Genomic DNA, 15,728 nt, shown 5'->3' on the forward strand with positions numbered 1-15,728 from the left:
GCTCCAAAGACTATTCTGTGTATTCTACCCTCTCCACTGTATTCAGCTTGCAAAGTGTATTCACACGGGCTTCCTCTGTGAAAGTGACTGATAGCTGCTATCCTCTTTGACTGCATGTCTCAGGAGTGCTGAGGAGCAAAATGTTTACAGCTGCACCCTGTGATAGCTTTTTGAGAGTGGGCAAATGACTGTAGCAGAACTGAATGTGCTTTGATTGCTCTCCTCTCCTCACCATCTCAGAGGTCGCAGCTCAGGAGACTGAGGAGTCATTACAGCAAAATGCCTGCAATAAGCAGATGGTCAGGCTACGGTGATAGTGTGCTTGGTGGAGTGTTGTAACCTGAGAGCTCCATCCATTTTATTTATTGTCTGCCTATGAACATATCTGTCATGGCAGGTACAGTAGTCAATGTGGCAATGCATACAGACTTCATAAATGCTCTTAAACGTTATATAAGATTGTTTTCATATTATTTAGTCCTGGAAAAGTTGTCCATGCACAAACTCATCCGCTCATCATTTATAAACATACTATTGTCACAGTGCAACCTCAGACCTCTGATGCTAGCTACTGGACATAATGTGTTTATTATTACTACTATTTAATCTTCATAACCACATAAGAAGCACCAACCAGAGGAGTTTATATGTAGTTTTAGTTCCTGTTCCTTTGTGATCCCAGGGCATTCCTAACAAGTGAGGAAATATAGGTATTGAGTATTATGGGTGTAACATGGGGTCTACACCTACTGGTTTGTGCCAAGAATAGCTCCACAGAGAGGCATCCATAAACTTGAGAGTCTCATGTATATCAGAGCTCCTCACCCTGTCCCTGAGGGGTAGCACAGATACCCTGCAAAGGATAACTCATTTCAGCTGCTTATATCTACGATCTTATCATTTCAGTCACAGCCCAAATGTATGACCATGGCTGAAAGTTGGAACATAAATTGACTTGTAAATTGAGAGCTTTGCCTTCAGGCTCAGGTGCTTTTTTCACTATAATGGCCCAGCAACCAACACCTATGTGCCATTTGATGCCCCTACTTGCCTGTCTCACATCCACCTTGGCCCACATGAGGTAGGACCACCATGAACTCTGCAATGGTCCCATATGTGTCTACCCATGTGGGTTACCGATGGTGCCAAGAGTGGACTACAAAGGCAGCTTGTTCTGTTCACTTACTTGTGGTCTTTTCAGGCAAAATTGTCCTATGGTTGGTTAGCATGTGGATTAAACATGGTGTCGGATTTGGAGTTACTGATCTTCATGCAATGGAATTCACGGAGCTGCAGAATGCTTCATTGCATGCGAGAGGTTGAGACTTGAGACCACCACCTGTCTACCAGTACACTTTCCTGCTTACAAGTCAATATTTCCTCACCTTTACTGAAAAATGCCTGTGCAGAGCCCAGCCTCCCCTCCTGAGACATCTAGTCCATGACTTTGCTTCTGCAACTGCAGAGATTGTAGTTTTTCTGGCATGTTGATACTCCAAGCTACATTTTCGTGCAGCGCCAAGGCTAGGCATTTTCAAGTCAAGTCAGTTTTATTTATAAAGCCCCAAATCACTAATTTGCCTAAAAGGGCTTTACAATGTGTATAGCATAAAACGTCTTTCTACAAAAAAAAGGAAGGAACCTCTGGAGGAGCAACAGAGGACGGATCTCTCTTCTAAGATTAACAGACATGCAATAGATGTCGTGTGTACAGATTAGAATAGACTGAAAATAATGATAATAAAATTACAATAAGGGTCATTTGTTATCAGGGTCCTGTGTTCCCAGCATGTGTGTGTCTTGATATACATTTATGAACATTGTAAAAGACTGGTAAGAGCTATCTTCGCAGTTCAAATTGCAAAAAAACTAAGGGAGGGATGAATGTTTCAAATGCAGTTTGAATTGTAAACATCCGTTCAGCCACTGTGGAGATATCAATGTCTTAAGTCTTTCCCGCAAATTTGAGGTTTTCACTATAAAAATCAGTGGGCCATAAACTGTAGTACCCACCCATTCAGCGTACTGACCGAGGGAACAAATATTGAACATTTGACCTCGGGAAAAAACATTGCTGAGCTGAACCCTGGGGACATAGATACGCTCCCAAATGACACAGACGCGTTTTAAATACATTTTTAATGATACAAGAATTAAAAAGCAACAGTATTTCTACATCTGCAAGTCTAAAACGGGCGCTGCATTTCCTTTCCTTGACTGTTGGTGGCGCAGGTCAGAAACTGCTGCTAGAACTTAGCAGCCGCAGGTGTGTGACGATGGAGCCAAACTCAACGACCAAACTTTGTTGGGCTTTTTTCTGGATTTGCACCAGGAGAATAGCCTGGCATTCAGGAACTTTAAGAACACGAGACAAAACATAGAAACTGTGTCGCATATCGCTGTGGAAGTGCTGAGATCACAGATGGGAATATGTCGCACACTGAGTGTAAAACGTGTGAATCTCCGTCCACACAGGTCAGTGTTTTTAGCTAGTCTTTTTTGGCTAACTGCGATTTTTCTCGGCAGCTTCTTTACTTCGTGCCTCAGCGTGTTTGGTTTTTACCAAGTGTTTTCATAAAAACGCATTAGTATGTATTTGTAGTATTTTCTACATTTTAGTATTTACTATGTAACTTAGTTAGGAGATAAAGCAGTTATGAGGCAGGTTAACTTGAAGTAACGGTCAAAAGATGTGATGCTGCTGCTACTGTTGGCCAACAACGTCCTATGCTAACTTTCAGAGATAATAGATGTGTGTGTGTGTGTGTGTGTGTGTGTGTGTGTGTGGATAACCTAGATAACTTTCAAGATAATTTATGGCTTCAACTAGTAATCTACAGATTGAATTAGGATTTTCTTTCATGGCCTAAATTTGCAGGAATACAAGCATTATATGACATTATATGTTATCATACATATGACCATTTCTATTCAAGCTATGTGCTTACTATCAACACAAGACGTGTGTGTGCACTTTGGTCCCGGAACATTTGTCAAACTGAATTACCACCAACCTGCCTGACTTCCCTACAACACAAACTCTCCAGACCTGTACTGAAACTGAAACCACAGGGGTACTGAGTTAAAGGAGGAAGCTTGTGTGACAAAGTGTAGTTACACTTACCTTTATACATTAATGTTAAACTTTTGAACTGTAAACATTCACAACATTACATAGTTTTATTTTAAAAGAACAAACTAAATGTATCCAGTCTGCAGTCAAACAATGACTTAACTCTTTTTGACCATTGTTTCAAACTTACATTGAGCTACATCAAACTTCAGCTACGTATACTAGATCAGACCATTTATCATGTATAGGCAAATGTCACAATTTGTTTGTTTTGTATGCTTGTGTGAAAACTTTAAATGTGGAGGATGTGAGCAATTTTGATACTGAGACTGCAACCCACTTACAGTGGGTGTTGTAGTTTAAACACTGTCTCTTATTTGGATTGTGATATATAGACATATGTGGCATAATAGTAACTATGATGTTTATAATTTATAATGTTTGTTGAATAAGGAAATAAAGCCAGAGGATGAATTCACAGGATATTTGCACTTTCCTTGCTGTATAGACAGTTTCCCAGCAACGCTATTTCAAGATGTGCGTACAGATGGGGGGTAGAAAAGAGATTCACAGACAGCTGTGGTAAGAGGAGCTGAGGGGGAGTTGTTGTGCGGTTAATTGTGCGAATTGCAAAAATAATGGGTGGGAAATGTTCAGTATCAAAGACGTTAGCGTTCCTTTCCACACAGAGAGCATAATTGTATGCATCCAGGGATGTGGTCGGATCCCTGGATCATAATGTGGAGGATGGTTTTTCCCCAGGAAGTGATGCAGGAAAAACACCTGGTTTAAAATAAAGCAGCACGCTCTGTTACTGCATGTTTATGGCTAGTTCAGTTACAAAAGCAGAAGTTTGTCTGTGCCCTGCTGATTCATATACAGCAAGAGGTGTTTCAGGTCTTGTGGAGGAGGCAGACCAAGAACTTTGGATAGAGGATGAATCACTACATGTCATGTTAGTTACAGCTACTAAAGTTAGGTAGATCAGCTGTCTATATGTGGCATGGCAAAAAATAAAGACAAAGTGAAGATAAATGTCCAATACAAATTTACTTTACAACACAAAAAAAAGGCTTTCCCACCAGTTGTGCTGATGATGTAAGTCATGATTAATTCAATTATCGATTAATCTGCCCAATATTTTCTTAGTTAATCATATTTTCTGTAAAATATCAGAAATAAACTGACAATGTCAATAGACTTATCATTTCAGCTCTATTTTAAACTACTGAAAATGTCCATCGCTAAGCTACCATGACGTACCAGGGTCTCTAACTCCTCCCCCAATTGAATAATTAAAATATCTTTTAATGATTCTCTCTCTAGCTCATCGTTGTCAGCACAACAGATTTTTAAGTATGGAGGTTTTACGGAAATGCCCCGTTGTAGTCATAGTTAACTTCTCTCCTTAAGTTTTTATATACGCAGGCACTAATAAACTTGACTTTTTTTTTTATTAAAGAGCCACCTAGCTCCCTTCTTTTGTACTGATTATTCAACCATAATGAGTTTCAAGTCCATCCAAGCCCAACATTGTCTATGCAGAAAATGAATGAGACCTTTACTTCAGGAGCCCTGGACACTCAAAATAACTTCTGCCACTTTGCAATTCTACTGTGACATGAGGACACTTGGAGGAGAATGGAATCTGTTTAAAATGTAATAGTCTGCTTTGGCTTTAGTGAATACAAATGCTTCCCGTGTAGTGTCAGACTCAAGCTGCCAGGCTGTGTTAGTGAGCTCTGTTGTGGTGGTCCCGTTCATATCTTTCCATGTGGAGAGAAGAGTGGCGGTATAATCACCAGACAGAAGTCGTCACTGTGAGGAGAGCTGGAGGGCAGCAATCTTCTCTCTGCTGTCTACCCTCACACAGTGGTTGACACTCTGTCACTGCCTGATAAAACAATTGGACTGACACATGGCTGCGTGCACATACTGTATGGGCATAGCTAGACACAAGTACAGGACACACATTGCAGAATAGATGCATGCACACACACACACACACACAATCGCACACTGACTGGCAGGTTTACACAGACACACACACACACACAGGGACTGGGCACGCAGCCATGTCAGCACAAGACTTCTTTTTGTCCTTCACATTTTTGGTTTAGTGCGATAAAACAAGTGCAAGTTGGTCCCTTTGTCTGAGCCACACTTCCTTAAGGATGGTTAAGATTTCACAATATACTGGCACATTTCATCAAATTCTTTCACATTAAAAAGTCTCTTTAACCATGCTTGATAACGTAAACATTTCTTCTACTATTGCCAATTTGTCTTCATATAAAATCCATGATTATATAATTTTTTATAACATTATAATACTACAGTATTCTATATTGTCTACCATAGCATGCATGTAAAGATGCTTTTCCCTGTTTACCCCCCAGGATTCATTTGTTCTCTGATGTAGCGTGGATAATAAAGGAGGACACTTCAATTCAATTTCAATTCAATTCAATTCAATTTTATTTATATAGCGCCAAATCACAACAAAAGTCATCTCATGACACTTTACAAAATAGAGCAGGTCTAGACCGACTCTTTATAATGTTATTACAGAGACCCAACAGTTCCCACCATGAGCAAGCACTTTGGCGACAGTGACGAGGAAAAACTTCCTTTTAAGAGGCAGAAACCTCAAGCAGAACCAGACTCTAGGTGGGCGGTCATCTGCTTTGACCGGTTGGGTTTGAGAGAGAGAGAGAGAGAGGGAGGGGGAGAGACAGACAGACAGACAGAAAGAGACAGAGAGAGAGAGATAGACGTACAGACACAGATAGACAGACAGACAGACAGACAGGCAGAGATGTATGGCAGCGCTAGCAGTAGAAATAGCAGCTATAATTATAATAATACTGGAAATATGACTGATAATAGTAGTTACAGCTGTAATAGTAGCTGAGATTAATAATAGCAATAACAGCTTTAATAGTAACAGAACTATGACTAAACATAATAAGTGTAGTGATGAGAGTCAGGCAGGCCCATGGCAGCAGCAGCCAGGCGTACCAGGACCACGATCCACAGGAACCTGCGAGACGAGAAAGCACAAAGAAACTCCGGGGAAGATATAAAGTTAGTAACATGAATTGGACTGTGATGAATGTGCAAAGATGAAGAGGGAGAGGAGGAAAGCTCAGTGCATCATGGGAAGTCCCCCAGCAGTCTAGGCCTATAGCAGCATAACTAGGGGGCTGGTCCAGGCAGGCCTGAGCCACCCCTAACTATAAGCGTTATCAAAAAGCAAAGTTTTAAGCCTACTCTTAAAAGTAGAGAGTGTCCCGGACCCAAACTGGGAGCCGATTCCACAGGAGAGGAGCTTGATAGCTGAAGGCTCTGGCTCCTGTTCTGCTTTTGGAGACTCTAGGAACCACAAGCAGCCCTGCATTCTGGGATCGCAGTGCTCTAGTGGGGTAATAGGGTACTATGAGCTCTTTAAGATATGATGGTGCCTGACCAGTAAGAGCTTTGTAAGTCAGGAGAAGGATTTTAAACTCTATTCTAGATTTTACAGGGAGCCAGTGCAGCGAAGCTAACACAGGAGAAATATGATCTCTTTTCCTGGTCCCTGTCAGTACACGTGCTGCAGCATTCTGGATCAGCTGGAGAGTCCTCAGGGACTTATTGGGACAGCATGATAATAAGGAATTGCAATAATCCAGCCTAGACATAACAAATGCATGGACTAATTTTTCTGCATCTGTTTGAGACAGGATCTTCCTGATTTCTGCAATGTTACGGAGGTGAAAGAAGGCAGTCATTGAAGTTTGTTTTATGTGGGAGTTAAAGGACATGTCCTGATCAAAGACAACTCCGAGATTCCTCACGGTGGCGCTGGAGGCCAGGGCAATGCCATCTAGGGTAACAATATCCTTAGATACTGTGTTTCTGAGGTGTTCAGGGCCAAGAACAATAACTTCTGTCTTGTCTGAGTTCAACATCAGATAATTACAGGTCATCCAGGTCTTTATGTCCTTAAGGCATGCTTGGAGCTTGGCTAACTGATGAGGTTCTTCTGGCTTGATCGATAAATATAGCTGGGTATCATCCGCATAGCAATGAAAATGTATGGAGTGTTTTCTCATAATCTCCCCTAAAGGAAGCATATATAAGGTGAATAGTATTGGTCCAAGCACAGAACCTTGTGGAACTCCATGACTGACTTTGGCGTACATGGAGGATTTATCGTTAACATGTACAAACTGAGATCGATCTGATAAATACGACTTAAACCAGCTTAGTGTGGTTCCTTTGATGCCAATTAAATGCTCCAGTCTCTGTAATAGGATATGATGGTCAATGGTGTCGAATGCAGCACTAAGATCTAACAAAACAAGTATAGAGACAAGTCCCTTGTCTGATGCAGTTAGAAGGTCATTTGTAACTTTCACCAGTGCTGTCTCTGTGCTATGATGAGCGCTGAAACCTGACTGAAAGTCCTCAAGCAACTTATTGTCATGTAGAAAATCACACAGCTGGTTGGCGACTGCTTTCTCAAGAATCTTGGAGAGAAAGGGAAGGTTAGATATAGGTCTATAGTTGGCTAAAACCTCTGGATCAAGAGTGGGCTTTTTAAGAAGAGGTTTAATTACAGATACTTTAAAGGACTGTGGTACGTAGCCTGTTAATAAAAACAGATTGATCATGTCTAGTAAAGAAGTGCTGACTAAAGGTAAAACCTCTTTGAGCAGCCAGGTTGGGATGGGGTCTAAGAGACAAGTTGATGGCTTAGATGAAGAGATGGTTTTAGTAATTTGGTGAAGGTCAATGGGAGATAAGCAATCTAAATATACATCAGGTTTTACAGCTATTTCTGAAATTCCTGTGTTTGAAGGTAAGGTACTACCTGAAGACAGGAGGTGATCAATTCTGTCTCTAATAGTTAGAATTTTATCATTAAAGAAGCTCATGAAATCATTACTGCTGAGGGTTATAGGAATACATGGCTCAATAGAGCTGTGACTCTCTGTCAGCCTGGCTACAGTGCTGAAGAGAAACCTGGGGTTGTTCTTGTTCTATTCTATTAATGATGAGTAATAGGCTGCTCTGGCTTTACAGAAGGCCTTCCTATAAGTCCTAAGACTATCTTGCCAAATTAAACGTGATTCCTCCAGTTTGGTGGAGCGCCATTTCCTTTCAAGTTTCTGCACTGATTGCTTTAATTTGCGGGTTTGGGTGTTATTTGCGGGTTTGGCACATCAAGTGTCATTAAATGACACTTGATGTGTCATTAAATGTCTGCTCTCTGCTGATACCGACAGAGAATGGTAATCTACACAGCATTGATTTAAGGGCAGACTGGTGTGTCTTTTTTCTCTAATACCACACAATGATGCCTTTAAGGTCATAGCCGGTTGAGGTCATACTCCATTGTATCTGCTTCTATCTGAGCCATAGCTTGTACAGAGATTATAGGTTGTGTATCAGAGTCATATATCTTCTGACTCTATAAACTGCCCTATCTCTCTAAATGTGGCTTGGTGAGAGTATCATTTGGAAAATGACCACAAGCAACAATTTGTCAAGCTGTGCTGACTGGTGTGCTCAATTCACTTTCTTCTTCTCTACGATAGCAGAATTACAGTTGAGTGTTCGCTGACCTAATCCAATAGAGGGTCCATATGTACAGAGTAATGTGATTTCCCAGGCTTTTATTCTGTGTCTGCAGCTGGATAGAGAGACCCTGAAGAGATGGAATCTGAATTGGGGATGGGTGCCTAAGAGAGGCAGCCACTGAGCGAGAGATGGAAGGACATAATGTATGTGATAGGGACAGCAGCAAGTGCCAGCCTTGATGTGGACTATGGGGGTGAAGGAAAAGGACACACCAGGGTCAAGCGACTCTAATAAGACTCACAGTGAAGTATCATTGAACCTCTGCTATTGACTGTGGTAGTGTATTTACCTGTTTTTTTCTCTGCAGGTCATCTCGGGTTAGGGGTGTAGTGGCGGACTGCTAACCTATCCAATATGCTATCTAGCAATGCTGACCTTCCTATCGGTGGCAGCCATTTGTAAATGTCAACATCAAAGTGGTCCCACATGGGCCAAAAACATGAAACTGCTCACAGTCAATATAGTAGCTGTCATAACAATAAGGATAGATGATACTGTCTTCAGTTGAGTTCAGAGTTTTAACATAATCAAATGCTCTCTCCTCGCAATATGTTTTTTTTTTTCTTCAAATTCTATGTAGTAGAAATAGGAAAAAGAAGACGCATGAGATGAGACTTTTAAGTTCACAGTCACATGCTAAACAGAGCATGTTTATGTATGGCACATTGATTTTATGCTTGATTCATCTATATTTTTTATATTTATTTTATAACAATTCTAACACAGTCTAACACAAGTCCCAGTAATGAACTTGATAAGCAAGCGTATATCTAGGCTCCATTGCCTTTTCTTTGCCTTGGGTCGTCTAAAATAGCTAAATGCGGCTTTAAATTAGAATTATATTTCACTGAGACAAATTTGAGGTCACAGGTCATTGCCTAATGTCCACCACAATATTTTACAATATGCCCCAAAGCTCTGGATAATATTTTGGTGCAGATTTAGTGTTTAAGTTGAATATTTTGAGAGCATACTGGAGCACATATTTGGCTATTTGACTGAAATATGCTATTACAAATAACAGTGCATCTACTCTGATCTTGAATCAGTCTTAGTTGTGGCCTGGCTCCAGGTCTCTGAATTACTGCACATGTTTAAAATGTTCCAAAGTGTTTCAGAGCTCTGTTGTTGCTCTCATGATTGGCTTTTCCCCCAGTTGGAGAAACTACCAAGCCAGTCTGTGAGACCAAGGTTAGGAACGTCATCTAACTGTGCCAGAGCCAGAATCCAAACAAATATAGAAACAAGCGTCAATAAAAAAGGTGGAGCTATCGAGCCTGTCAATAAAACTAACCAAAGACAGCTCTTAAGTGAGAACACCACAATGCAGTGAAGGCATATCTTGAAAAGAAAGGAGTTTTTGCCATCTTCTCTGAGATTTAGAAAGAATTATACATGATGAAATATGAGGTGAGATACAAGGAAAGATTCAAGACTTATTGTTGTTTCTCCCTTGATGGCCTTAATGAGGATCAAGTTAAAGAAGCTGAGAGGCTCAATGCATGGTGGGCACAGTGACAATAAAATAGTAAATAGTTATATTAACATTGCTCTACAAGTGACAAAAACATCATCTTACATCAATGATAAACTTGAAGCTAACTGCTCCCATCCAGTACTAAGGCTGAAAATGACATCAAGAGAACTGATACATCAGTCTCAGTGATTAGTTAGAGCAAAATACCCCCCTCCCCAACAGATAATGACTAACAAGAAGTGAATGTCAGACTGAAAAATGGAGTGTGCCACAAAATGGCAATTCAGTCAGAACATCAGGCTCTGTTGGTTGTGCTTGAAAGGCTGTTTTGGCTTAGCCAGTGTGGCTGCACCTCAGGATGGAAAACAAATTGTGACCTCAAATTCCAGTTGTTGTAAATAGTATTGGTCTTTGAGAGGTAATTTTAGAAGGTAATCAATACAAATGATTTTTTCAGTAGCACTGATGAAGTTTGGAAGAGTACCTGACATTTGAGCAGAGGTCTAAATTATGTATTCACCAGGAATGGAACATAGCCGGTTGTTGTGTATCATTGTTATAGTTGTATCAGAAATAAGTCTATACATTCGTATATTGATACCCCACATTTGAAGAGTTGGACTCATATTCATACATGAGTTAAATTTATCCTCTGGCTTAGTGTTTCATCTCATAGGTCATTTTCCCTCCCCTGTCAGCTAATCTGTTGCTGGCTGTGATTCCATCTCCTCTCTCAATCACAGACATGCCCTCAAGGCACCATGACATCCACACTGCCTGTTTACAGCAGGGTCATAAAGAACCTTGCCTGCATCAATATTCCCATATCAGCCCTCTCTGTTGTGCTACAAACCACACACTGGCAACCAGAGGAGCATCTGATTGAGGTTGTGTAATCGCTCTGGTAGCCAACAGCCCCTGTGCTCTCAGGATCTAAAGGGCTCTTCAATTTTCTACTGTACCTGAGACAGCAAAGGCGTAATAAGCTCATTACTGAGATATACTGTGGAGTACATGTACATTTGTGTGTGTGTGTACTTTTATGCATGCATGTGAATGCATGGTATATATCCCTAATCTTAGACAGAATGTAATCCTTGACCCGGGGATTGTAATGAAGTGAGCCACCAGGCTAGCTAAGCATGGCTTTATATGCTAATGGATATTGTAACTCTGCATCTAGATTCGGTATTAGGGCGCAGACTGACTGTAATAAGCTGACAGGTTTTTTTTTTCTTGTAGATTCTTACTACTGAAATTCTTCTGCAGCTGTATTAAATTATTCCTTCTTATTTAGGGCAAACTTGGCTCATAGACAAGTTGAGCCAAAAATACAAGGCTGACTGCATTATAATCTACCAGCAGCAGCCACTTGGGAAATACAATTTCACTGTCTTATTCCTTGACAAACAAAGGAGGACACGCACTATAGGTAGATATACACAAGCAGGGAAGAGCTTCATTATCTGTTATTGTGTATTGTAAACAGAATCTTTTATTAGGCTGTAAGATTTTTGCAGTAGTTCTTTATTGCAGTTATGGATTTGCTTATTTGGAGAGCATCGTTGTTAGGCTAGGGTTATTAAAAACAGACAATTTGATAATACAACCATTTTTAACAATTTCCTTTAGTTTGATTAAATAACTTCTTTATGAAAACATAACATCTGAGGATTATATTCTCTTTGAGAATTAAAACAATATTTGTTTTTATTTTTTCATTGTGTTCAGTGTGTGCTCTCCCTGTCACAGTCCCTGTGCCACCATAAAGTCATGCTCAATTCATCAAACCAAAATAAGGCAACTGTAGATTTTCCATTTGGCTCAAAGATGTGACTGTTAAAGTGAAACAGACTTGGCCTTGACTACATCTGGTTTATGTCAAACGAGGTGATGAGAACCATGGTGTTCTGTTGTGTGTGTGGAATGCAAGTGTTGTTCTTCAACTCTAAAAGCGGTGATTGTGAACAGTACCCTCATAGCTTCACAGCTATAGCAACATACACTACTTTGCTACTTCTGTTCCATTCCTATCTCTCCAAGTTTGTCCTGTCTGTCATTGTTGCATCCTCATACCTATAGTCTTATTTCAGTCTGAGGGCCTTCCCTCTGAGGGCTCCCAGGCAATAAGGTCAGTGGTCTCTGGGGATTGCAAGGACTGGTGTCAGAGCAAGTGGCATGATAATGAATGGGAGTAATCTCACAGCTGTTACAGAATCACAAACACTTTACTTGGGGGATGGGAGAATAGGAAGCCTTTTGCTGCGTTAGGTGAGTGAACACAAAATTTATTATAAATATACATATACATAACAAGTCCTACTTCTCTCTCTCTATTTATATACCTTGTTTACCTTAAGCTGTACATGTATTATGTATGTACACAACTGTATGTTGCTACTGTTACAAAAAGCCATGCAATATCTACAATACAGTATATGGTGTATCTATGAAACCTACTTTTGTTCTCAATAAATAGTAATAAATTATCCACTTCTTGTTTTTGTACATTCTATTGCACATATTATTTACATTACTGCTTTGGATTAACATTTTCCCTTTTTCATCATGACCTGATGTCAGTTGTAGCTGCTTTTATTGACTGTATACCCTAAAGATTATGAGTTCCATCACTCAACATCCTCAGAAGACAGACATTTCTGTCGTGCATCTTTGTCCTCAAATGTCACCTTTTTGTTCCTCTTTGGGTCGATCCAGGAGTTGTGGATAATGGCATTGTTAGGGGTAGGATCTGCCTCAATGATCGACACCACTCGCTTCTTCATCTTGCTTTTCAAAACTTTCTGGAACTTCTGCCTTGTGAAGGCATAGAGTAGAGGGTGAAAGATAGTGGTCCCATAAGCCATGACCAGGAAGCCCAGTCTCAACTTGACCATCAGGTCACTGGGGCCCACACTCAGGATGACTGTGTTGAGTACTGTGATGGGCGTCCAGCACAGCAGAAAGGTAGACACAATCAGGAGGGACATCCTGAAAACCCTCTTTTGGCGCTCACGCCTTTCTCTGTGGCGCTTAACAGCCCTACGCAAGGCGATGATGACAGAGACAGATGTACGCATACCCAGCGTGGGGTTGCGGCTGCCACTGCTCTGGGATCCATCTGTGGCCTCTTGCTGCGTTGTCATGGCCGTCATGGATGGGCGCTTTTTCCTGCGAGCCTTCTTCTTCTGTGAAGCGTGGAAACGTGTGCCAATGCGAATATTGAGTGCCTGCAGGATCTTTGAGTAGGTGATGAGCATGACAACAGCAGTAAAGAAGAAAATAGGAATCTGAGCGAGCAAGTGGTAATAGAGGCCGAGTTCTGTGTAGTACTGGTTAGTGTGGACCACATTCTCCACCACTGTCTGATTCAGCTCAGCATGGCCATGGGCAAAGAAGCCCACTTCAATAAAGGGTACGAGGAAACTAACAAAGGATAGCACCCAAATGGCAGCCAGCAGGGCCAGGGCACGGCCCATTGTAAGCACCCGGTTGGCTGGTTTGACTGAAATGTCGTATCGATCAAGGGTGATGGCAAGCACATTAGCAGCAGTGGCAACACTAGCGAAGGAGACGCAGGCTTCATGGAAGCAGCAGACGAGAGCAGTGTCTCCCTCCAGGGAGAGCAGCACCACCACAATGGTGAGGGGGATGCAGCACACACAAACCAGCACATCCAGCACATGGAGGTTCATAGTGACGATGTTACTGACAGAACTAATGAGGTTGGACTTCATACAGTACAGGGCAAGCACAGTGAGGTTAGAGCTCAGGCCCAGCAGGATTTCCAGCATGAGGAAGCCGGTCAGGGAGACCTGGAAACTAACAGGATAGGGATACGGGCTTGGGGTTGCCGGACTCATGGTGCGACTTATGGGTTCAGTGTTGTCGGTGACCGTGACGTTGTTCATGGTGGCTTCTTGTTCCGGGCAGGGAAGGATATGCATTATCCTGCGTGCAGGGAGAAGAGAAGAAGAGCATTTATGAAGAGGAAAAGGAAAAGAAGAGGTCTGTGTTTGTGCATCTCTAGAAAGTTGTAATTAACACACATCTGAGAAATCTTGTCAGATGTGATGCTGCCAGTTATGAAATGATAAGGCAGCCTTTTGAGTTTTAAATGCTGAGAGCAGACACTTTAATAGTGCTGGAACGTTTTTCCTGCCATGCCCTGCAGATTAGATTGTCTCACTATGCACACGGCATGACTAACTACTAACTATCTTGCCTCAATCAGCTTCTACTTTTGTTATCACCATCCCTGATCAGACAGTTGCATCCACAGCGGAAGCACAGAACAGAAACACTTTGGAACAAATTAAATTCTAATAACCTCAGAGACGTAATGGCTTTGTATGTTGTGGCTTTGTAGTAACTTAGTTCTCTAGCCTCTATTCAAGCTGACAGTATTAGCATTTTTGTATACATACTGAATATGGAACAGTGGTCATGAAGGAGGATGAAGGTGATGATGATGAAGAAAGCAGATTTGAGCCCCATTTGGATGGGATTAATATTACAGGGGGGAGGTAGGTAATAAAACACTTGCTCCTTGCCATTCTGGCAGCATTTTAGTCATTGCCAAATTACAGGAGGTGGTTCATAACTGACAAGAATATTCTGCCAGAAAATTATGTTTACCTCATCACCAGCAGGCCTCCAACTCTCAGAGATGCACGTTAAAATACAAGATGTTCAGACAGGATTTAAATAATTGAAGGACTAACGAGTGCACAAGAAAACAGTTGGTATTTGGGACTGTAATTAATATTGGGTTAGGGGGAGGAAATCTAATACACATGCACTCCAGAGTAAATTAAAATAACTGATTAGCACATGCAATATTAAAATCATCCAACCTCCTCTAGAGAAATAAATCCAATCTGAAAGGGGCTCTCGATGACATGGAGAAAAACAAATGGTTTTTTGTAATATTTACCCTTCCCTCCAGCACTATCTGAATACCAGGGCTGTGTAATCAGGCCATAGAGTCCATGTTACATCCACAGAGACAAGCATCACATCCAAACATAGCCAGTGGAAAAATGTTTCCGCTCCAGCAGAGCCCCCCAGCGAGGCTTTTCCTTTCACTGCTAGTCCCTCCCAGCGAGGCAGACAGCCAGAAAAGCACCTGTCCGTCTCGCCAAAGACTGTCTCTGGGCTGCCAGCTTTTTCTTCCTGACCTCAATGGCAAGAAAGCTAAGAAATCAGCCACCTGCACCCAGTGGATGTTGGAGAATATAGTCTAATGTCCTGTGCAGACTTTTTCTCAGATCTCTGGTCCATTTGCTTTGGTGATGGTGGGAGCACTGATAGATGAGTGGAACAGGGATAAGATGTCGGAGCCACCTCCTGTTTATAATCTCATGATATTCCCAGGCAGGAGAGACACAGCCAACCAAGAAAACAAAGAAACACAGACTCTTTCCCCTGCGCAGGGCTGGAATGTACTGCTCATAGTACGATCCAAATCCTTGCTTTTTGTTTTTTTTTGTTCTCAGTGAGAAGATAGTAGTCAGATCTGTAAATACAAAAATACAGTTACATCCATTG

At 41.4% G+C, this 15,728-nt stretch overlaps 1 protein-coding gene across 1 annotated transcript; it reads right to left on the reverse strand.

Moving 5' to 3' along the window:
- Positions 1-12,742: 12,742 nt before the first annotated feature.
- On the reverse strand, positions 12,743-14,125 carry LOC139286974 (G-protein coupled receptor 22-like). Its single transcript, XM_070907926.1, has one exon. It carries the CDS (start codon positions 14,123-14,125, stop codon positions 12,809-12,811), a length of 1,317 nt encoding a protein of 438 aa, XP_070764027.1. The 3' UTR covers positions 12,743-12,808.
- Positions 14,126-15,728: the final 1,603 nt, after the last annotated feature.

This window comes from Enoplosus armatus, chromosome 6 (genome assembly GCF_043641665.1).
Source record: "Enoplosus armatus isolate fEnoArm2 chromosome 6, fEnoArm2.hap1, whole genome shotgun sequence".
Classification (NCBI taxonomy): Eukaryota; Metazoa; Chordata; class Actinopteri; order Centrarchiformes; family Enoplosidae; genus Enoplosus; species Enoplosus armatus.